Source organism: Dendrobates tinctorius, unplaced genomic scaffold, assembly GCF_039654945.1.
Source record: "Dendrobates tinctorius isolate UK_male_01 unplaced genomic scaffold, ASM3965494v1 ptg000152l, whole genome shotgun sequence".
Lineage (NCBI taxonomy): Eukaryota > Metazoa > Chordata > Amphibia > Anura > Dendrobatidae > Dendrobates > Dendrobates tinctorius.
The window spans coordinates 1,333,530-1,358,220 of record NW_027361819.1 but is presented as its reverse complement, the minus strand read 5'-3'; the positions used below and the strand labels follow the sequence as shown (position 1 = coordinate 1,358,220).

At 47.4% G+C, this 24,691-nt stretch overlaps 1 protein-coding gene and 1 pseudogene across 1 annotated transcript; both read right to left on the bottom strand.

Annotated features, from left to right (window-relative positions):
- Nucleotides 1–156: 156 nt before the first annotated feature.
- LOC141050620 (E3 ubiquitin/ISG15 ligase TRIM25-like) lies at nucleotides 157–2,155 on the bottom strand (annotated as a pseudogene).
- An 11,318-nt stretch (nucleotides 2,156–13,473) lies between these two features.
- LOC141050677 (E3 ubiquitin/ISG15 ligase TRIM25-like) lies at nucleotides 13,474–15,200 on the bottom strand. The gene has a single exon (XM_073547276.1). The coding sequence runs from the start codon at nucleotides 15,184–15,186 to the stop codon at nucleotides 13,618–13,620; it is 1,569 nt and encodes a 522-aa protein (XP_073403377.1). The 5' UTR covers nucleotides 15,187–15,200; the 3' UTR covers nucleotides 13,474–13,617.
- Between the last annotated feature and the right edge of the window lie 9,491 nt (nucleotides 15,201–24,691).

Here is a 24,691-nt window from a genome sequence, read left to right as displayed (position 1 = left end):
TATCACCGTGCATACAAAAGGGGACAGAGCTTTGGGAGGAGTACTGTACCTAAAAGCAATAAATAGGACTGAGCTGAAATACTGGGCACAGCTCTGACTACATGTTATATAGTCGTGTTAATCTCCTTTCACTTCTTGTAACCTACAAGTGTACAAAGATATTATATAGTCACCATGTGACTAGTGGCCTGTGTAACTTCAAATGCCAGGGCTGAATTTTAGTCCCTGTCCGGCCCTGCTGCAGCCCCTTTATTCTCAGGATCGTTGGGGGTCCCGGGAGTCAGATAGTGCTGACATATACCAGGTATATACCAGCACTTTATCAGATAGGATTAACCCTTTACTGAATAACAATTATCAGTCTCAGGACAATTCACCCATTAATATTTACATTCTCCTCAATCATTGATTCTTCCTCTTCTACAGGGAAGAGGAAAAAACAATAGGAACAATCCCCCCATGACTCCGCCATACACATTGTATTATTAGAGGGTCCTGCTGATAACTCACTATATACAGATGTGTCCATGTGACAAGGAATAATGTCATTATAACGTGACGAGGACGACATCGGCCTCAGCTTCTTATTGTAACAGAGGCCCCATCATTCAGATAAATGATAACATGTAGGGGTTCAGTGAAGGAGGCGGTGAAGGTGTGTAAGTGTCTGATGGGGTCACACAGCTCATAAAAGGACAGACGCCCGGCCTCATAGACAGAAGATGCCAAGTGTTGGACATGTTGGCTTTACACTGAGGATTAGTTTATCTGAGTTGTGCCATACTTTATATCCTCCATTATACATATCCAAACACCAAGATTTATCATTATATCCAATACTAGACTTATCTCCTTGCCTATCTATACTGGGATAGGACAATCCAATAGCACAGACTCCTATCTGGTCCCATTGTACCTCCCAGTAATGTTGCCCTGAGGAGAAGATACATCTGCTTAACACCTGGGAGTAATTTACAAATCTTCCTGGAGATTTTAGTTTCTCCTGTTCTCCTTTTGTTGCCATTTTCAGATCTCCTGATATCTTCATACATTCATGAGCAGTGTCCACATCCAGCAATATATCGGGGACATGGACCCCGAGCTCTGATGTTACATTGGTGACAATATCCCTCATAGATCGGTGTAAGGTAAGTGAGATCAGAACCTCATCCAGATCCTCCTCAGTACCGAGCTCTCCACCATCTCCCCCTGTGTCCTCATCACCTCCATGACTACATACTGTAATGTCACTTTCATGTAAGAGTTTTATTGGGTCGGTGACACGACACATCTCCTCCACGTGACGCATCTTCCTGGACAGCTCGTCCTCCTGTATTTCCAGCTTCTTGATCAGATTAGATATCTGGGACACAATCTTCTCCTCCTGCCTGGAGACCTCGCTCAGCGCTTTCTTTTCTGCCATTTCCAGTTGCTTCTTAATGTCCATAAATATCTTACTGATGTTCTTCCTCTTATCGGAGGCTTTCTCCTGGATCTTCCTCTTATGATCTTGCAGATTCTGGACTCTTGTCTGAATTTCTGCTTTTTGTGGGTTTAGTTCATCCAGATATTTCCTCAGTTCCTTTTTCTTCTTCTCAGAAGCCTCATCTAGAAGTTCCACCTGGTATCCTTGGTGGTCACCAACCAAACAACAAGACACACATAGACAAGCCGCGTCCTGCGGGCAGTAATACTCCAGAACCTTCTTGTGGTGGGAACATTTTTTGTTCCCAAAACATCTTGTGGGATCTATTAATATATGATCCAATGTCTTGTTGTGGGCTGTCAGATGGTCGTCACAGAAAGTATTCTCACACTGCAGACAGGATTTCACTACCGGTACAGGAGACTTTGTACAGTAAGCACAGAAGATCCTGGTCTCCTCCATATCAGGCTGAGTAGATGAGAAACGCTCCACTATGTTCCTCAGCTTTCGGTTCTTCTCCGGGGCCGGACGCTCCGGATATTCTGCTCTGCAGTCAGGACAGGAATACCCTCCAGCCGCCTCCTGGGCATCCAGCACACTCACAATACACGAGCGGCAGAAGTTGTGTCCACATCTCAGGGATACGGGATCTGTATAGAGGCTCAGGCAGATGGAGCAGTTCAGCTCGTCCCTCAGCTCCGCAGACGCCATTGTAGTGGGAAAGAGCGGGAACTGAAATTGGAAAAGTTTCCTCCCAGTAAGAAGGCGGAGAGTCTGTGCAAAATCATTAACCCCTACAGCCCCATGGTTGTGTTCACTGCTGATCTACACTTATGAAGTAAGCTCTTACTGATCATTTATGAGGATCTGGTGTGGGATTAGGAGTTGTAGTAACTCCACCTGATCATATTAGGCCTCATTCACACATCAGTATTTTTGATCGGCATTTTATCAGTATTGCTGTGCCAAAACCAGGAGTGTTTCTGTAATGCAGGTGTCTAGATGCAACGATCAGAGATCATGAGGTGGAAACAGCCAGGGGTTGATACACAACAGTAACTTTTAAATATTTAGTGTTAGCAGAAACACAATTTAACAGTATAGGGAATCACAACAGGTTTACTATAAACAAGAAAGTCGCTCACTACTTAACGCTAGTGTGCGTTTCACAAAGGTGGTGCGCCCAGTCTTTGGAGTCACCACTTGAGTTGTCACTTGAAGCTCTGGCCCTAGCGGGAGTCACCAGGTTTTCCCACTAAGCAGCAGGTCTCTTCCTGACGTAGTGTATTAAAGCTCGCCCCAAGCAGCCCCCTTCCATCCTGTAATCCTAGTCCCAGCTGACCCTAGTACCGTAGGTGATAGCTGGAAGTGATGGCCTTGCTCACTTGCACTGTCCCTCCTCTCTCGCACGTGTGCCTCTCCTATCCCAGTCGTTGCATGGCTCTTCTTGGCTTAACCGTCAGTGGAAGTCTCTCAGGCTCGGGCAGAGAGGATCGGGCCTCAACTCTTGGCAGGCGTAGTCGGGCCTCAGAGGCTTGACCAGCGCAGGGCACAGATTCTGGCTCTGACCAGTGTAAGCCGTTCTCAAAGATATCTTCTGGGGGATCGAGACCTTGCCAGGTGGTGACCGACACCTGGGTAGCACAGACTCCCTGCTGAAGTCTGTCACATTGGTCTCAGAGGTGTCTGTAGAGCACATCTGCCTCGCTCTCTTCCCTGGTGCCAAATCTCCTCATGGTTGGGCGCGCATATCAGTGAAGTCCTTACTGAGCATCACCTGATCCGGTCCAGCACACAATGTCGTTCCCCCTGCAAATCTTCCAGCTCACTTTGGTTCCGCTTAATTTTGGCTGGCCAGCAAATTACAGTCTTTCCTCATCAATGCAAAATCCTGCACTAGTTTTATAGCGGTCTCATGTCTTTTTGTTACATATCCAAAACACAGAGCAGGTGTATATCTTTCAATTATAGTTTTTCCCTGTATGTTCTATGGTTTTTTTTTCAGGCTCATCATTAAGAAAAAACACCACAAGACTGTAGAGTTCAGCAGCATCTTTAGACGCACAGCGGGAAGGAGTTTGGACAGTTATCCTCTTCACGCCATTTTATGTACCCATACGTTAGAGTCAGAAGGGGGTTCCTGACTTTTGACGTATGGGTACGTCATGGCAATTGTGTGAGGGCACAGGGGTTATAACCGTGTGATTGCCAATGGGACCTCAGCTTAAAAGGGTTGTCCCCTACAAGGACAACCCATTGTTGAACTAAATATTTGGCTCTGATAAAATAAAAAAGCCTATACTCACATTCCATGCCGATGCAGTTCCAGCGGTGTCAGCACTCACGGTCCCGGAACTCCTGTGTGGTTATTGTGACAAGTTAGCTCGGCACTAGTGATGAGCGAGTGTGCTCGTTACTCAGGTTTTCCGAGCATGCTCGGGTGCTCTTTGAGTATTTCGGGCGTGCTCGTAGATTATGTTTTGGTCCCCACAGCTGCATGATTTGCAGCTGTTAGACAACCTGAACACATGCAGGGAATGCCTGTTTGTTAGGGAATCCCCATATATATTCAGTCTGTCTAGGAGCTGCAAATCATGCAGCTGCGGAGACAGAAACTAAATCTCCGAGCACGCCCAAAATACTCAGAGAACACCCGAGCATGCACGGAAAACCCGAGTAACGAGCATACTCGCTCATCACTACTCGGCACCCAATCAGCGCCTTTGGACAAATAGAACATGAAGAGAAAGTCCGAGTTGCAGCTGATCTCTGACTTCCTCTTCATATTCAATCTGATAGGAGGCGGGGTCAGTGATGCCAATGCTGATTGGGCACCTGGGTCATGTGTCACAACAACAGCATGGGGCCCCCGGGGAAAGCGAGTGCCGACATCGTGGGAACAGCACCAGCACGGGAGGGGAGTATAAGCTTTTTTATTTTGTTGGGGCCAAGCGTGGGGGATGACAAGGAGTTCTCCAAGTAGAAAAACAACGGAAATTAAAAAAAAGGGGAACTTGCCTCACCGTGTAATATGTGCTTGGTAGCCTTAAATGCTGCAGCAGAGATCCAGAGTCCGTCTGATCATCGGATAGTGGTATTAGAAAAAAATAGGATCAACTTGCTGAATGTATAAAAAAATACCTTCTTTATTTCACACCATTAAAATAACAATGGAATCCATGTGAATAAAAACAGAGATCACATTCTTAGGCGTTTCTGGCTATCAGCCCTTAGTTCTCCAAGTAGTGGACAACTTCTTTAAGTTAGAGCGGAATCTGGTTGTCACCGCCAGGAGCGTTAAGGCCCCGCCTCACATAACGAGATCGCTGACACGTCACAGGTTTTGTGATGCAACAGCGACCTCACCAGCGCGGGCACCCGCTGCGATCTCGTTGATCGTGCGCGAATGTCCTGGGCCATTTTTTGATCGTTGGTGTCCCGCTGGCCAGCGATGCTCGCTGTGTTTGACGCCGTAACAACGACGAGCGACCTCGCTGAAGCACGTGTATCAAGGTCTGTGTCGTCAGAATAGCTGCTGTGTGACAAGGTCCCAACGACGGCCGAGGATCGCCATATCGTTGCTGCATCGTTGAATAGATCTACCGGTTTAACAGCTCACTAGCGATCATGTAGTGACGCTCCAGTGATCTTTATCAGGTCGTATCGTTCTCGGGATCGCTGGAGCGTCGCTATGTGTAACGGGACCCTTAGAAGGCTAGAAGATGAAGGCGACTCCCTCTCCCTTTTGTTTATACAAAAAAAATTGCACTCTCTTTTGATCAGCGCCCCCATGATGTCATCACCAGGGCCCGATTGTTGCCACGACCTCCAGGCAAACCTGTTAGGGCATGCTAGAAGCATGGTCCAAGTGTCTTCTGTCTGTGCAGCATTGACAGGTATAATGCATTGCAGTGTGTTTTACCAGTGATCAGAGTAAAAAAAAAAAAGCCCTATAGAGGAACCAAGTAAAAATAATTTTAAAAATATTTTTTTAAAAAATCACTAATTAACAAAAAAAATGAAAAAAAATTCTACCAATCAATACACATATATATATACGGAAAAAAAAAATTCGTATTGCCACGTCCGTAACGACCCGACCTATAAAACTGTTCCACCGGTTAACACTTTCAGCAAAAAAAGTGTCAAAAAATGATGCTTTATCTTCATCCTGCCAAACAAAAAGTGCAATAAAACGCAACAAAAAAGTCGAATGGAAATAGAAATGGCATACCTGAAAACATCATCTCGTCCACAAAAAACAAGCAGCCACACAGCTGTTAGCTGAAAAATAAAAAAGTTATAGCTCTCAGAATAAAGCAATGCAAAAACTTATTTTTTCTCTAAAATAGTTTTTACTGTGTAAAAGCGCCAAAACATAAAAAACGATATAAATCTGATATCGCTGTAATCGTACTGACCCGAAGAATAATGTCATCTAATCACTTATCCCACGCGAGGAACAGCGTAAAAAATAAATAAAACCAATTCTTCTTATTTGAAAAAAAGAGAGAATTAAGCACCAGTTGCTGGAATCAAGCAATGTTCACTGGTTCACACCTCAATGCGCCTCCTTAGGATCTCTGTGGGGTGGTGCACTCACATAGATGACATCAAGGTAAATCATAAGAAATTGGAAGAACTGGAGCACTCACCCAGATCCTTCTTGAGGTGCGATTTTATTCCGTAGTGAAACGTGACATCAAACCATATTAGAGTGCAGAGTGCAGGTAGCAGGGGAGCTATGCAGATGAGAGAGCCTGACGGACTACGGCTGTTTCGCGCATGCTTAGCGCTTCTACCGGTCCATACATGGAAACCCCAATGTAAGTGCTCAGCGCAGAGCACCGGATAACTGTGATCCCAAACGTTATGTAAAATGTTCCCAATAAAAGCTTCAGTCCACAAAAAGAGCAAGTCCCTACTCAGATCTGCCACCTATTAACGGAAATATAGGGGGCTTCCAAGTTACTGGTGGTACAATGGTTCTGAAAAAGCAAAATAGCTCCTCACCCGCCAAAAGAAATTCAGCAAATTCTCCACTCCTAAATGCAAATGCACCCCTCCCTTCTGAGCCCCAGTGTGTCTAAATCACATATAGCGTCCACGGTTGGCATTTCTGTAGTGATGAGAGCCCGTCTAACTTACGGGTGCGTGTCTACAGAAGCACGGGCTGGGCATAATGTACTGATGACTACAACGTACTGGTCACTACAGCGTACTGGTCACTACAACAGCAGTTTGCAATTTTCACTCAGCAACATCCATTGCTGCTTGTTTCTGGAAAATACCCATGCCCAATGTTATAAAAGTCTGTGACACACCTGTGATGTCAATATGATCCTTCCACCCTTAGATCAATTCATTGACAGGAGTAGTTTGTAAAATGGGATCATTTATTGGGGGGTCGGCTGTTCTGGCACCTCAGGGGCTCTGCCAGTGGGTCATGGCATCCGTAAACCAGTAAAATCTGCATTATAGTATTGTGCTCCTTTTCTTCTGAGCGGAGGCATAGCTAGGGGTTTAGCTCGGGGGGGGGGGGGGGGGGGCAAAACATCTGAGTGGGCCCCTAACTAGGTTACCCTGATTACAACTATGGTGACACACACTAATTGTGGGTATAGGGGAACCTCAGCCGATTATCACGGTATTACTGAAAATAAATCTTTATGCACAGTAGGAAAGGCCCACAGCTGCCCTATACAAAGCAGGCTAAGTCCACAGCTCTCCTATACACAATATGACGGGGCCACTGCTCCCTCAAAACACAATATACTGACCCCCATAGTAGTCCTCACAGTGTATAATGGCCCCCACAATAACCCCGACTCTATATAATGTCCCTCACACTATAATGGCTCCCACGGTAGCCTCAATACTATATAATGTCCCTCACACTTAATATTAGCCTCTACAGTAGTCTCCACACTGTTTGATGGCTGCTAAACTGTAGAATGGCGCTCATATATGCTCTCACATTGTATAACGGCCCCACAGTAGTCCCCACACTTTATATTGGCTCCCACACTGTATGAGGGCCTCTCACAGTAGTCCCCATACTAGCCCACAAGCTGTATAATGGCCCTCTCATTAGCTCCCAAAGGGTATAATGGCCCCACAGTAGTCTTCACACTGTATAATGGTCCACACATTAGCTCCCATGATGTATAATGGCTCCCACGGAATATGAAGGCCCCCTACAATAGTCCTTACAAAGTTTGAGGTTCCCCCATGCTCCACCTAATCCTGGATCCTGACGAGTCCACCGGAAAAGTGTAAGTGGACCACTGCAATGTCATCACGATGGTGCACGCACAAGATGTCAGAGTCTTGGTTCTGTGCAATGACATCAGCGTGTCTGGACGCTAAAGTCCTGTGTGTGCCGGGGCCCATCGTGTCACCCTATCGTTCTGTAAACTGCAGGCGTCAAGCGACATGCGGTCTACAAAATGGAGAGCAGTAGAGCAGGGAGATCATGTCGCCCTACACCACCGCAGAGCTTAACTATATGCCGATACAGTTAGGAGTGGTGGTAGCTCTGGGTGATCACATCCGAATGAGGGGCCCGGGATGATCGTACCGTCTGCCACCTGGTAAAGGCACTACTGGTGCTCCTGGAAACAATAATAATTAAGCGTACACCTAACATTTAATAATCAGTACACGGCTCTCCGTAACAGAAAGTGAGGAGTTCTACTTATATTAACATTTAATAGTGTCCCCCAAGTCTCCATGTACAGTAATAATGGCCCATGAGCCCCCCCATGAAAAGTAATAATGGCCCATGAGTCCCCCTATGTACAGTAATAATGGCCCCTGAGTCCCCCCGTACAGTAATAATGGCTCATAAGTCCCCCATGTACAGTAATAATTTCCCATGAGTCTCCCCATGTACAGTAATAATGGCCCATGAGCCCCCCTATGTACAGTAATAATGGCAAATGAGTCCCCCATGTACAGTAATAATGGCCCATGAGTCCCCCATGTACAGTAATAATGACCCCTGAGTCCCCCCATGTACAGTAATAATGGCCCATAAGTCCCCCATGTACAGTAATAATTTCCCATGAGTCTCCCCATGTATAGTAATAATGGCCCATGAGTCCCCTCATGTACAGTAATAATGTCCCCCAAGTCCCCCCATGTACTGTACTAATGTCCCCCGAGTCTCCCCATGTACAGTAATGTCCCTCGAGTCAAACATGTACAATAATAATGTCCCCCGAGTCCCCCATGTACAGTAATAATGTCCCCCAAGTCCCCATGTACAGTAATGTCCCCCGAGTCCCCCATATACAGTAATAATGTCCCCGAGTCCCCCATGTACAGTAATAATGTCCCCCGAGTCCCCCATATACAGTAATAATGTCCCCCGATTCCCCCATGTACAGTAATAATGTCCCCCGAGTCCCCCATATACAGTAATAATGTCCCCCGAGTCCCCCATGTACAATAATAATGTCCCCCGAGTCCATGTACAGTAATAATGTCCCCCGAGTCCCCCATGTACAGTAATAATGTCCCCCGAGTCCCCCATGAACAGTAATAATGTCCCCCGAGTCCCCCATGTACAGTAATAATGTCCCCCTGAGTCCCCCATGTACAGTAATGTCCCCCGAGTCCCCCATGTACTGTAATAATGGCCCGTGAGTAGCCCCCATATACAGTAATAATGGCACCAGTATCGGTGATGCGAGTCTGCGCAGGTATACAGCCTGAAGCTGTGTTGAAAACTCTTTTGGCTTCTCTCAATTTTTTTTATTGAAAGACGCCAAATGTAACTAGTCGGCACATGCAAATAGGAAACGTCTGACCGCCTGATCGCACCGGATGGGACTCATGGCAGCATGCGCACTGCACCTAGTCTGCAGTCACATCGATTGACTGCAGACTTTTATCCCAAGCCTGGATAACCCCTTTAAAGGGAATCAGTCACCGGAAATTTGCGGGCTATGTAAATGCCCTTTGTCCGATCTGATGGACGGTGTTTCTTCTTTTCTCCACCCTATCCGTTGCCGCCATCCTCTATATTTTCCGGAATTAGAGTAGTTCTGCTCCATATTTCGCGCATGCACAAAGCAATCTTGCTTCACGCACGCGCAGTATGCTTTGGCCAACTGCGGGCAAAGCCGAAAATCATTACTGCGCATGCGCCGGTACACTATGTGCCGGAAGTATTTTGCTGTGTTCCGGAACATAGTGCATTGGCACATGCGCAGTAATGATTTTTGGCTTTGCCCGCAGTTTGGCAAAGCATACTGCGCGTGCGCGAGGCAAGATTGCTTTGCGCATGCGCAAAATATGGAGAACTATAATTCCGGAAAATATTGCAGATGGCGGCCACGGATGGAGTGGAGAAAAGAAAGAAGAAACACCGCCCATCGGACCGGACACAGGGCATTTACATAGCCCTCAAATTTCCGGTGACATATTCCCTTTAAGGCTGTGTGCACACGCTGCGGATTTTGCTGCGGTTCCGCAGCGGTTTTGGCCGCTGCGGACCCGCAGCAGTTCCTGCTGCGGTGTACAGTACCATGATTCCCTATGGGAATCAAAAACCGCAATGCAGACGGTGCGGAATTTTCCGCGCGGATTATCTGCGGTTTTCAATCCGCAGAAAGAATTGACATGTCAATTCTTTCTGCGGATTCCGCTGCGGTTTGCCATCTCCTCCATTGAGGAGATGAAAAACCGCAGGGCAAAACCGCAGAGCAATCCGCAGGTAAAACCGCAGGTCTTTTGACCTGCGGTTTCACCTGCGGATTTTACAAAATCCGCACGGATGAATCCGCACCTAATCCGCAGCGTGTGCACACAGCCTAAAGGTCTCCTGACAGGTGATATAAGCCGCTCATGGTTTGTGCAGCCTGCATCAGCACGGCTGTATTGTCCCAGCTGGACATGTTTACCTCTGTAAAGCTGCAGTGTTTCACAGAAATACATACGTTTAATAGCTGCCGGGGACCCAGCGGCGCTGTGCACTGGTCCTACAAACAGGTCCCCTCCCTGGCAGCTTTTCCTCGCCCGTTGACAGTTACTGACAACTCTCTGTTATAAAACAATCACTGACCTCAGGGAGATCAGTCAAAGAAAACACTGCGGCAGCCGGCAAAGCCGCTCAGTCACAGTGAAATCCTAGGTGCATTGCTCCCTGGGAAATACGAATATGCAAATAAAGTCTGTGGAGCCTCAATTAAGAGTCTCAAACACGGGACTAGCCAGATCTTCCTCCAGGGAAGGACCCAGCCAATGGGTGGCTCCTTTCGGAAACCACCATATTAAGTGGCCCTTTAAGTCAATATCCAGCTCTTTACGAGTTTACAGATATGACAAGGGAAATACCAAGGCCAGGTATCCATCCACAGACAGCTGTTTCGGGTTGTTGCCCCTCATCAGTGTGGAGTAGGATTCTGGCTAGGTGGGAGCAATGCCTAGTAGACCAACATCACAAAACAATCACTGACCTCAGGGAGACCAGTCAAAGAAAACACTGCGGCAGCCGGCAAAGGCGCCCAATCACAGTGAAATCCTAGGTGCAAGGAAAGTTTGAAAATTGCAAAATTTTCAAATTTGCTAAATTTTTGATATTTTCAGAAAATATCATAAATGCAAATCATATCAAACACATTTTACCGCTATCATGAAGAGCAATTTGTCACGAGAAAACAATCTCAGAATCAGTGGGATCTGTCGATACTGGTCAGAATTGAAAAAAATTGCACGGAGAGGAAGGTGAAAACAGGCTCGGGGAAGAAGGGATGTTGCAGAGAGAAAATTTGAAATATGCCATTTTTGTGCTATATACATTGTGCCCAGCTTGTGCTTCTGGAGACCCACACCTCTTAGATTGTTAAGTGAGTTGTCCAGTACCTAAAGCTCGATGGCTCATCTCAATAAATGATTGATGAGGGACTGACCATCCAATAATCAACTGAAAACTGCTTCTGCAGTGGCCTGAACTAAGTGATGTACGAGCTAAAGACAGCCGTCCAATAAAATGTTTAGTGGCCGATGCCGAGTCCCGCAGTACATTCACTTCAATGGACAAAGCGCAATATTCACCTGTGCGCACTAGTCAATGGACGGTGCTGTTGTGTTCTGCCCGGACCTTGTTTTAGAGGTGCAGTTTTTAGCTGATTGGTGGGTGTCAGACCCACATTGATCTCATATTGATGAACTATGTAGTGGTAAGTGATCACTGATTAGACCTGGAGAAGCCTTTTAGATGGGTTCTCCCCTTTGCACGCTGCGTGAGTCAGAATGGGACATTCGGCTTTCTGAGCATGGATTTAACTTGATTGGTTTAATAAACCCCCAAAAAAGAAATATGCGAAGACTAAAGAAGATATGAATAAAACATGATTGATGATCTTTATTGAATAATGCCAGCTATAACGCAATATAACCAGGAATACAAATTACTAAAACGAATTGTAGGGAAACATTGGTCACTACTAAAGGGAGACAAAATAACAGAGGACCTTATTCCATCTACATGTCTATAATATTAGGAGACAGTTCACAGGACACCCCGTCATTACATTATAAGTTGGCACCTAGCGGTAACATAATGGGAAGCTCTTTTTCGGGTGTGGAAAAACTTTGGAGAGGAGGAGACTTTATAAAACTAATGTCGAGGGCTGAAAGCAGATGGATCTTCACACTGAACACTTTGAAACCAGTAATTCTCAATAGCGAAATAGAATTATTTGCATTTTAAAAATGAAGAACACCTAAAAAAGAATTGGAACCTGAAATGAGGAAATAAGGTACTTGCCTATATAAGGACTGCCAGACATGGCAGGAGTAATCCCTGATGAAGGCAGTCGCAACCACAGAAACGTGTTGGACAAGCAAGCTCACTCCTTTTTCGAGGGAGAATGGCAGCTTTTTTGAGCGGGAATCAGTACAGCAGTGGCCGGCCGGCAGCATACCGACACCGCTCATCACGCGTGGATCCAACGCAGGATCCCTCGCGAGTACGAACAGATTCTCCACAAACGCTGAAGTGAGAACAGAATCCCGGGATCTTCTCACAAGCACAGTGCGGCAACAAAACTCCCTACTGACACAGGATTCCGACATTAACATTCAGAACAAAGCATCACCATTTCCAGGTAAGGAAACCTGTTCCCGTCCTCCTTTTTTACATTTCAGTATCCTTTTTTAGTGCATCTCTAATCTTTTTCATGTACTGTACCCGGTCCACTGTGCACCACCGGGAAGGGGCTTTTTGAGTCTGCTGCTTTGAAAGGAATAGGTGACAGCGCTACTGTCTAATCCCTTTTGCTTCAATAAAAAAAGAATTACCCCAACGATGGAAATGTTCCAAAATTATGAATAAGGTATATAAACTAATATGCAATCAAATGTAAACACTTAATGAATCCAAATCTAAAAATGAGGTGTAGAAATAAGAATAAAGGTGCCAACAGTACTAGGGTCCCATACAATAAAGAGCAAATAGTGCACATGATAATGAGGACATGTTCAGGCTCAGTCAGCAGACACATGACGCACGTTTCACCAACCAGACCCCTGACGAAGCAATGGTGAAACACATGTCGGCTGTTTGGTGGGTGAGCCTGACAGCGTATTAGGCCTCTCAGTCTTACACTGACAGGTGGTGTGTCAGGTCCTGCTCATGGCAATATCTTACAGGCCACTATAGCTGGGTGACCCCATTACTCAGCCTGGGGTCATCATGTCTGCCATTGGCACCGCATAATCCAAATCATGGGGTGCTGATAGGGACGAAGAGGGTGTCCCCTCACTAAAATAAACAGATACTACTGTCGCCATTGACAGAATCACCAGAGGGGGTCAAATGGCCACAATAGGCTTATCACCGACCATGACTTTTACAGGAGGTATCAGCTATGATATACAGCTAGCACCCAGCTCTGCAAAATAATTGTTTCGTGCATGTACACAGGATTTCAGGAAGGGGTTAATGATCAGCAAGCAATTATCAGTTTTAGCACAATTTACCCATTATTTCAGTTCGCCTCAATTATTGATTCTGCATCTGATCTCCAAGGTAGACAAACCAATCCAATAGGAACAATCCCCCCATGACTCCGCCATATACATTGTATTATTAGAGGGTCCCGCTGATAACTCACTATATACTGATGTGTCCATGTGACAAGGAATAATGTCATTATAATGTGACGAGGACGACATCGGCCTCAGCTTCTTATTGTAACAGAGGCCCCATAATCCACACAGAAGACGACATGTAGGGGTTCAGTGAAGGAGGCGGTGAAGGTGTGTAAGTGTCTGATGGGGTCACACAGCTCATAGAAGGACAGACGCCCGGCCTCATAGTCTAAGAAGACCCCAAGTGTCAGACATGTTGGTTTTACACTGAGGGTTAATACATCTGTGTTGTGATATACTTTATATTCTCCATCATACATATCCAAACTCCAAGATTTATCATTAAGTCCAATACAAGACTGCCGTCCTTCCCTTTCTATACTGGGATAGGAGAATCCGATGGCACAGTCTCCTATCTGGTCCCACTCTACCTCCCAGTAATGTCGTCCCGAGGAGAGGCCACATCTGCTTAACACCTGGGAGTAATCCACAAATCTCCCTGGTGATTCTGGCATTTCCTGTTTTTCTTCTGATATTGTTGCTGTTTTCAGATCTTCTGATACCTTCACCCTTCTATGAGCAGTGTCCACATCCAGCAATATGTCTGGGACATGGACCCTGAGCTCTGATGTTACAGTGGTGACAATATCCCTCATAGATCGGAGTAAGGTCAGTGAGATCAGAACCTCATCCAGATCCTCCTCAGAACTGACCTCTCCATCATCTCCCCCTCTGTCCTCATCACCTCCATGACTACATACTGTAATGTCACTTTCTTGTAAGAGTGTTATTGGGTCGGTGACACGACACATCTCCTCCACGTGACGCATCTTCCTGGACAGCTCGTCCTCCTGTATTTCCAGCTTCTTGATCAGATCAGATATCTGGGACACAATCTTCTCCTCCTGCCTGGAGACCTCGCTCAGCGCTTTCTTTTCTGCCATTTCCAGTTGCTTCTTAATGTCCATAAATATCTTACTGATGTTCTTCCTCTTATCGGAGGCTTTCTCCTGGATCTTTCCTTTATGATCCTGCAGATTCTGGACTCTTGTCTGAATTTCTGCTTTTCGTGGATTTAGTTCATGCAGATATTCCCTAAATTTCTCCTTCTTCTTCTCAGAGGCCTCATCCAGTAGCTCCACGTCATGTCCCTTGTGGTCTCCGGCCAAACAGCAGGACACACAGATACAGGCGGCGTCTATAGGACAGTAGTATTTCAGCACCTCCTTGTGTGTGGAGCATTTTCTTTCCTCCAGGGAATCAGTGGGGTCAACTAACATATGTTCTGGTGACTTACTGTGTCTGCTTAGGTGCTCTTCACAAAAAGACGCCTCACAATGAGCACAGGACTTCACTGCCGGGACAGGAGACTTTGTACAGTAAGTACAGAAGATCCTGGTCTCCTCCATATCAGGCTGAGTAGATGAGAAATGCTCCACTATGTTCCTCAGCTTCCGGTTCTTCTCCAGGGCCGGACGCTCCGGATATTCTGCTCTGCAGTCAGGACAGGAATACCCTCCAGCCGCCTCCTGGGCATCCAGCACACTCACAATACACGAGCGGCAGAAGTTGTGTCCACATCTCAGGGATACGGGATCTGTATAGAGGCTCAGGCAGATGGAGCAGTTCAGCTCGTCCCTCAGCTCCGCAGACGCCATTGTAGTGGGAGAGAGCAGGAACTGAAAGTGAAAGTTTCTTTCCACAGGAAGGGTGGAGGACTGTGAGAATAATTAACCCCTACAGCTCCATAGTTGTGCTCACTGCTGATTCACAATTTGGATGAAAGCACCTAACAATCATCCATGAGGATCTGGTGTAGGATTAAGAGTTATAGTGACTCCACCTGGTCATCAAGAGAATCCACCACCAATTTGAGCACAGGGAAGAAAGCAGAAAACTTCCATATATATAATTGCCTTAAATTGTCTGTCATCCACCTCCGTCTGGATGTCCCCGAATCCCACAATCCACCGCGCCGCATCGGAAGTATGCCAACCGCCATTTTGGTACACCCAAGTGATGCCGCTCGGATCCAGGATGCAGTTGCAATCCCGAACGCAGTTGCGATCCCGAATGCCACTGCGATCCCGACCGCCGATGGGATCCCAGCTGCCACTCGGATCAAGGCCACTGCTGTGATCCCGAACGCCGCTGCGATCACGATAGCTGCTGGGATCACGAGGCTGTGAAAGGGGTGTAACGAGGGGGTATAACGAGAGGGGTGTAATGAAGGAGGTATAATGACAGGGTGTAATGAGGGGGTGTAATGAGAGGGTGTAATGAGGGGGGAGTAATGAGAGGGATGCCGCCGCCGGACCCCCGCCAGGACCCACCACCTGACTACACGCGCCGGATCCCATCGCTGCCTGCCCACCCACCTCCGTGCAGTCACAGCTGGCAGGAAAGTCCGTGGCTTGAGGCCTGTGCTGGAGATTGGGTGCGGCCACCCTCTGGTGGCGCCGCACACCATCTCCAGCATAGGCCGCAAAACACCGTCTTTCCTGCCGGTTGTGACTGCATGGAAGTGGGTGGGCCACCACCCCCAGCGCCAGAGGCGTATCTAGGCTTTCCGGCACCCGGGGCGAGAATTTGATTCGGCGCCCCCCCCCCCCCCAAGTACATATGCGACTTGCACACTTAGCCATGTACCCACGAGCTGCTATCCCTAATGCTCTCAATGTTCAGTAAAAAACTGAAAGCAGGAAGAGAAGGTCGTTGTCACAGGACCATAACTATGAAAATCGCATGAGTGAAGTGTCCGTGTGATGACTACTGGAACCTGCAGAGCTGAATCCTGACATTGCAGCTTCTGAATTCTCACAACGAATGCACTGCACACTTTTAGGATTCTCCCTTGCCGATGTACAGTCATGTCAGCACAAGTATGTGATTTATATACTTCTGGCCACATTCTGACTAGACGTGCCCGGCCTCGCTCAGTTCATTTTCATTGAGTGAGGCCACACATGTCTAGTCAGCATGTGACCGTATGGATATAAATTACCGGCACGAGCGAATTATAACAGTGTGCAGTAAGCACTGTGAGAATGCAGAAGTCTGCAGTCACATAGAATGACTGCAGACTCAGCACAAACCTGGACAACCCCTTTAATGTTCCTAACAAATAAAAACATGAGAATTAGTCAGTATCACAAATAACATTTACATCCAGGTACCTTATAGATGACGTCGTCTCTGCAGTCGTTCTCCTTTTCTTCTTCTTGTCCAGACCCCATGATGAGTTTTCTCATCCACAGCCGTCTCTGTAGACTTCCATCTTCTCCGGTCTTCTGCAGCAAATCTCCACACGATGCCCTTAAATATAGAAGTGTCATTATAATGCCCCTAAACACAAATATCTGCAATATACTGTCGCCTCACACTATTCCCCTCCCTCTTCATACTGTCTCCTCTATCATCCCTCTGTTCACCATACTGCCTCCTCATATATTTACCCCCTCACTCTCTATACTGTCTGCTCACACATACCCCTGACTCCCCATCCTGTGTCTGCACACATGCCATCACCCTCACTCCCCATACTGTGTCCACATACATTCACCCATTCGCACCCCTTACTGTCTGAACCCATCCCCCATACTGTTTCCTCATACATGCCCTCATGCATACATACTCTTCATTTTTTATCCTCAAATCTCCCCACACACATTAAATACCATCCCCACTGCAAATCCCCCCATCTCCAATCCCCCACACACATTAAGTACCCCCCATCCCCACTCCAAATCCCCCCACACATTAAGTATCCCCCATCCCCACTCAATAACCCCTCGTCCCTACTCCCAAATCCCCACACACATTATGTACCCCCACTCCAAATCCCGCCACACATTAACCTCCATCCCCACTCATTAACCCCCATCCCCACTCTTTAACCCCTCCACTCATTAAGCCCCATCCCCACTCATTAACCCCCCACACATAAACCCCCATCCCCACTCATTAACCCCCCACACATAAACCCCCATCTTCACTCATTAACCCCCATACATTAACCCCCTTCACATTAACCCCCATCTCCACTCATTAACCCCCCACACTCATTAACCCCCCACTTATTAACCACCATCCCCACATTAACCCCCACACTCATTAACCCCCATCCCCACACATTAACCCCCATCCCCACACATTAACCCCCCCACACATTAACTCCCATCCCCACTCATTAAACCCCCACTCATTAACCCCCATCTCCTCTCATTAACCCCCATCCCCACATTAAACACCCCCCCACTCATTAATACCCCCCATCTCCCATCTTCAGTGGTTCTTCAGCTCCACAGAGGAGCACACTTACCACCAGCATTTGCTCTGGGCGCTGGGGAGTGACGTCAGCAGCGTGATCACATGACATGTCACGCTGCTGACGTCGCTCTGACCCGGCGGTCAGAGCTTCAATTGTACTGGCGTCTGTATAGACGCCAAGTACAATTGCTGCCTGGGAGTCAGCGGGGCCTCCTTCTCTGCGCCGCTGCACAGAGAACAGCCGACTCACAGTCACAGGATGGGGAGCGGCAGAACGCAGCCGACGGGGGGAGACACTGCGGACCGCTCAGCGGGGCCTCCTTCTTTGCGCCGCTGCACAGAGAACAGCCGACTCACAGTCACAGGATGGGGAGCGGCAGAACGCAGCCGACGGGGGGAGACACCGCGGACCGCTCAGCGGGGCCTCCTTCTTTGCGCCGCTGCACAGAGAACAGCCGACTCACAGTCACAGGATGGGGAGCGGCAGAACGCAGCCGACGGGGGGAGACACTGCGGACCGCTCAGCGGGGCCTCCTTCTTTGCGCCGCTGCACAGAGAACAGCCGACTCACAGTCACAGGATGGGGAGCGGCAGAACGCAGCCGACGGGGGGAGACACCGCGGACCGCTCAGCGGGGCCTCCTTCTTTGCGCCGCTGCACAGAGAACAGCCGACTCACAGTCACAGGATGGGGAGCGGCAGAACGCAGCCGACGGGGGGAGACACCGCGGACCGCTCAGCGGGGCCTCCTTCTTTGCGCCGCTGCACAGAGAACAGCCGACTCACAGTCACAGGATGGGGAGCGGCAGAACGCAGACGACGGGGGGAGACACTGCGGACCGCTGCATTAGGCGGCCTGACTGCGCCCCCTGCTGCCTGCGCCCGGGGCAACTGCCCCGGCTGCCCCCCCTGGATACGCCTCTGCCCAGCGCCACAAAGCTGCCCCCATCGTGATGTTACTGCCCTCCTGATGCGATAGCGTCGGGCACACATCTAGTTAGTGCATAAATAAAGGAAACCCTTCCAAATGTTGAGTAACTTTCCTATCCACCTCTTTCTATCAGGCTGAAATATACAGTCGGACTCCGGATTCATCAGTGGTTTTGTTCTGATTTTCATCAGTGTTTGGTCTGTGCCAGTTCTTCTTAGTGATTTTCTCATGGAGTTATGGTAACAGTTCACATGGGGAATCCACGGCCAATACAGTTCAGGATTGGATTCTGACACAGAATTGAGGTTCTGGAGCGTTAAGAACCTGGATTAGTTAGGAGCAGGACTTGCAGTTATTTATAAGAGAGTTCAGTCTATTGGTGGCATAAAGGCAGAAGAGGGAATATATAGCAATATGTACAGACCTGAAATCCCGGATTCATCTTCTCAGCTGGTCACGGTACGGGCAGAAATATACTTGAAGTAACGGATAATTTGCGGTGAGGCGGGGGACCCTCAAGTTCCTCAACACGCGAAGCAACTGGTTCTTCTGTACACATTTAGTGCGACCTAATGCTGGACGCCTTATACCGGACAGCGGGGACCCAGGGTAAAAATGGTTAAAAGTCTTTAGCCATCATGGCTGTAGAAGTCAGAGGAAGATCCAAGGCATTAGGGCTGGCTGTAAGTCTTGAGATAAGGAGAAGGATGAACCTCCAGGCTTGGAGCCTGGAGGGGGTCAGGAGACCCCTCACATGAGGTCTGCTCTGGGTCACATCTTGAACCAGACTCCTCAGGGAACTTTCCAGAACCCTGTCTTGTCTCCACAGAGACTGGAGGTCGCTTCTCCCATTGAACCTTGGTGACAGGGTCACCGACCAATAGGATAACTCTGAATTCTTGTGTCAGACTTCATATTGTGAGAATAATATAAAACATGAATATATGAGATTAGTGAGTAATGGATTCATGTAAACCATATAACAGTAAAAGGATAACTTAGGGGTGAGATGAGGTGTACAAAAATTACTCACGGTCAAGGGTTACTTAAAGGGACAGACCCAGTCTGGAGCGGGTCACTACATGTAGATCCCCCATCCTGGTATATATATGCCTCATCCTGGTATATACATCCCCCATCCTGATATATACATCCCCCATCCTGGTATATTTATGCCCCATCCTGGAATATACATCCCCCATCCTGGAATATACATCCCCCATCATGGTATATACATCCCCCATCCTGGTATATACTGTACATCCCCCATCCTGATATATGCATGCCCCATCCAGATATATTTATGCCCCATCCTGGAATATACATCCCCCATCCTGGAATATACATCCCCCATCATGGTATATACATCCCCCATCCTGGTATATACTGTACATCCCCCATCCTGATATATACATGCCCCATCCAGATATATTTATGCCCCATCCTGGAATATACATCCCCCATCCTGGAATATACATCCCCCATCATGGTATATACATCCCCCATCCTGGTATATACTGTACATCCCCCATCCTGATATATGCATGCCCCATCCAGATATATTTATGCCCCATCCTGGAATATACATCCCCCATCCTGGAATATACATCCCCCATCATGGTATATACATCCCCCATCCTGGTATATACTGTACATCCCCCATCCTGATATATGCATGCCCCATCCAGATATATTTATGCCCCATCCTGGAATATACATCCCCCATCCTGGAATATACATCCCCCATCATGGTATATACATCCCCCATCCTGGTATATACTGTACATCCCCCATCCTGATATATACATGCCCCATCCAGATATATTTATGCCCCATCCTGGAATATACATCCCCCATCCTGGAATATACATCCCCCATCATGGTATATACATCCCCCATCCTGGTATATACTGTACATCCCCCATCCTGATATATGCATGCCCCATCCAGATATATTTATGCCCCATCCTGGAATATACATCCCCCATCCTGGAATATACATCCCCCATCATGGTATATACATCCCCCATCCTGGTATATACTGTACATCCCCCATCCTGATATATGCATGCCCCATCCAGATATATTTATGCCCCATCCTGGAATATACATCCCCCATCCTGGAATATACATCCCCCATCATGGTATATACATCCCCCATCCTGGTATATACTGTACATCCCCCATCCTGATATATACATGCCCCATCCAGATATATTTATGCCCCATCCTGGAATATACATCCCCCATCCTGGAATATACATCCCCCATCATGGTATATACATCCCCCATCCTGGTATATACTGTACATCCCCCATCCTGATATATGCATGCCCCATCCAGATATATTTATGCCCCATCCTGGAATATACATCCCCCATCCTGGAATATACATCCCCCATCATGGTATATACATCCCCCATCCTGGTATATACTGTACATCCCCCATCCTGATATATACATGCCCCATCCAGATATATTTATGCCCCATCCTGGAATATACATCCCCCATCCTGGAATATACATCCCCCATCATGGTATATACATCCCCCATCCTGGTATATACTATACATCCCCCATCCTGATTTATGCGTGCCCCATCCTGGTGTAAACATGCCTCATCCTTGCATATACATCCCCCATCCTGGTCTATACATCTCCCATCCTGGTATATACAGTTCCCATCCTGATATATACATCCCCCATCCTGGTATATACATCCCCAATCCTGGTATATACATGCCTCATCCTGATATATACATCCCCAATCCTGGTATATACATCCCCCATCCTGGTATATACATGCCTCATCCTGGTATATACATTCCCCATCCTGGTATATACATTCCCCATCCTGGTATATACATCCCCCATCCTGTTATATACATGCCCCTTCCTGGTATATACACCCCCCATCCTGGTATATACATCCCCCATCCTGGTATATACATGCCTCATCCAGGTATATACATCTCCCATCCTGGTATATACATCCCCCATACTGGTATATACATCCCCCATCCTGGTATATACATCCCCCATCCTGGTATATACATCCCCCATCCTGGTATATACATGCCCCTTCCTGGTATATACACCCCCCATCCTGGTATATACATCACCCATCCTGGTATATACATGCCTCATCCTGGTATATACATCCCCCTTCCTGGTATATACACCCCCCATCCTGGTATATACATGCCCCTTCCTGGTATATACATGCCCCATCCTGGTATATGCATCCCCCATCCTGGTGTAAACATCCCCCATCCTAGTATATACATCCCCCATCCTGGTGTATACACCCCCCATCCTGGTATATACATCCCCCATCTTGGTATATACATGCCCCTTCCTGGTATATACACCCCCATCTAGGTATATACACACTTCATCCTGATATACAGTGGGGAAAAAAAGTATTTAGTCAGTCAGCAATAGTGCAAGTTCCACCACTTAAAAAGATGAGAGGCGTCTGTAATTTACATCATAGGTAGACCTCAACTATGGGAGACAAACTGAGAAAAAAAAATCCAGAAAATCACATTGTCTGGTTTTTTTTTCATTTTATTTGCATATTATGGTGGAAAATAAGTATTTGGTCAGAAACAAAATTTCATCTCAATACTTTGTGATATATCCTTTGTTGGCAATGACAGAGGTCAAACGTTTTGTGTAAGTCTTCACAAGGTTGCCACACACTGTTGTTGGTATGTTGGCCCATTCCTCCATGCAGATCTCCTCTAGAGCAGTGATGTTTTTGGCTTTTCACTTGGCAACACGGACTTTCAACTCCCTCCAAAGGTTTTCTATAGGGTTGAGATCTGGAGACTGGCTAGGCCACTCCAGGACCTTGAAATGGTTCTTACGAAGCCACTCCTTCGTTGCCCTGGCGGTGTGCTTTGGATCATTGTCATGTTGAAAGACCCAGCCACGTTTCATCTTCAATGCCCTTGCTGATGGAAGGAGGTTTGCACTCAAAATCTCACGATACATGGCCCCATTCATTCTTTCATGTACCCGGATCAGTCATCCTGGCCCCTTTGCAGAGAAACAGCCCCAAAGCATGATGTTTCCACCACCATGCTTTACAGTAGGTATGGTGTTTGATGGATGCAACTCAGTATTCTTTTTCCTCCAAACACGACAAGTTGTGTTTCTACCAAACAGTTCCAGTTTGGTTTCATCAGACCATAGGACATTCTCCCAAAACTCCTCTGGATCATCCAAATGCTCTCTAGCAAACTTCAGACGGGCCCGGACATGTACAGGCTTAAGCAGTGGGACACGTCTGGCACTGCAGGATCTGAGTCCATGGTGGCGTAGTGTGTTACTTATGGTAGGCCTTGTTACATTGGTCCCAGCTCTCTGCAGTTCATTCACTAGGTCCCCCCGCGTGGTTCTGGGATTTTTGCTCACCGTTCTTGTGATCATTCTGACCCCACGGGGTGGGATTTTGCGTGGAGCACCAGATCGAGGGAGATTATCAGTGGTCTTGTATGTCTTCCATTTTCTAATTATTGCTCCCACAGTTCATTTCTTCACTCCAAGCTGGTTGGCTATTGCAGATTCAGTCTTCCCAGCCTGGTGCAGGGCTACAATTTTGTTTCTGGTGTCGTTTGACAGCTCTTTGGTCTTCACCATAGTGGAGTTTGGAGTCAGACTGTTTGAGGGTGTGCACAGGTGTCTTTTTATACTGATAACAAGTTTAAACAGGTGCCATTACTACAGGTAATGAGTGGAGGAAAGAGGAGACTCTTAAAGAAGAAGTTACAGGTCTGTGAGAGCCAGAAATCTTGATTGCTTGTTTCTGACCAAATACTTATTTTCCACCATAATATGCAAATAAAAGGAAACAAAAACAGACAATGTGATTTTCTGGATTTTTTTTTCTCAGTTTGTCTCCCATAGTTGAGGTCTACCTATGATGTATATTACAGACGCCTCTCATCTTTTTAAGTGGTGGAACTTGCACTATTGCTGACTGACTAAATACTTTTTTTCCCCACTGTATACATCCCCCATCCTGGTGTAAACATCCCCCATCCTGGTATATACTGTACATCCCCCATCCTGGTATATACATCCCCCATCCTGGTATATACTGTACATCCCCCATCCTGGTATATACATCCCCCATCCTGGTATATATACGCCCCATCCTGGTATATACATCCCCCATCCTGGTATCTATAATATAACCATGGGAGCGTCACTCTGTCTGAAGCCTTTATAGACTGTGCAAGTGCGACACGCCTGCGCAGTCTGGACCCAGAGGGACGCATCCCCCACAGAGTGACGTATTCCCCCAGGAGATCGCGGTAATGCGTAAGCACTGAACGCATACCGCGATCTCCGCAACACCTTACCGAACCCGGTGTTGCTGTTGCCGGCGGGGACTTGCGTCTTCAGGTGACGTCTGGAGTGGACGTGTTGTAGCGCCAGAATCGGCACTTTTCACCTCCATTTTCTTGAAGACACACTGCAGTGTGTCTTCAAGAACATGGCGGCGGAAAGCTAGGACAGTGCAGGCGCCGAGTCTGGCACCACAACACGCCCAGAACAGGACAGCGCTGGACACAGGGAAGAAAGGGGAGTATAAATATTTGGGTTTTTTTAATGTGTGCAGTTTAATAGGGGTGAGGGGGACTATTCATATCAGGATTGGGGGGTGAGGGGACCATGTATACCAGGATAGGGGGGTGAGGGGGACCATACATACCAGGATAGGGGTGTGAGAGGACCATGCATACCAGGATAGGGGGGTGAGGGGACCATGCATACCAGGATAGGGGGGTGAGAGGACCATGCATACCAGGATAGGGGAGTAAGAGGACCATGCATACCAGGATAGGGGGTGAGGGGACCATGCATACCACGAAAGGGGGGTGAGGGGACCATGCATACCACGATAGGGGGTGAGGGGACCATGCATACCAGGATAGGGGGTGAGGGGACCAT

What these genes read in the sequence shown, in the direction of transcription:
- LOC141050677 (XM_073547276.1), bottom strand. Translation starts at nt 15,186, where the DNA reads ATGGCGTCTGCGGAGCTGAGGGACGAGCTGAACTGCTCCATCTGCCTG.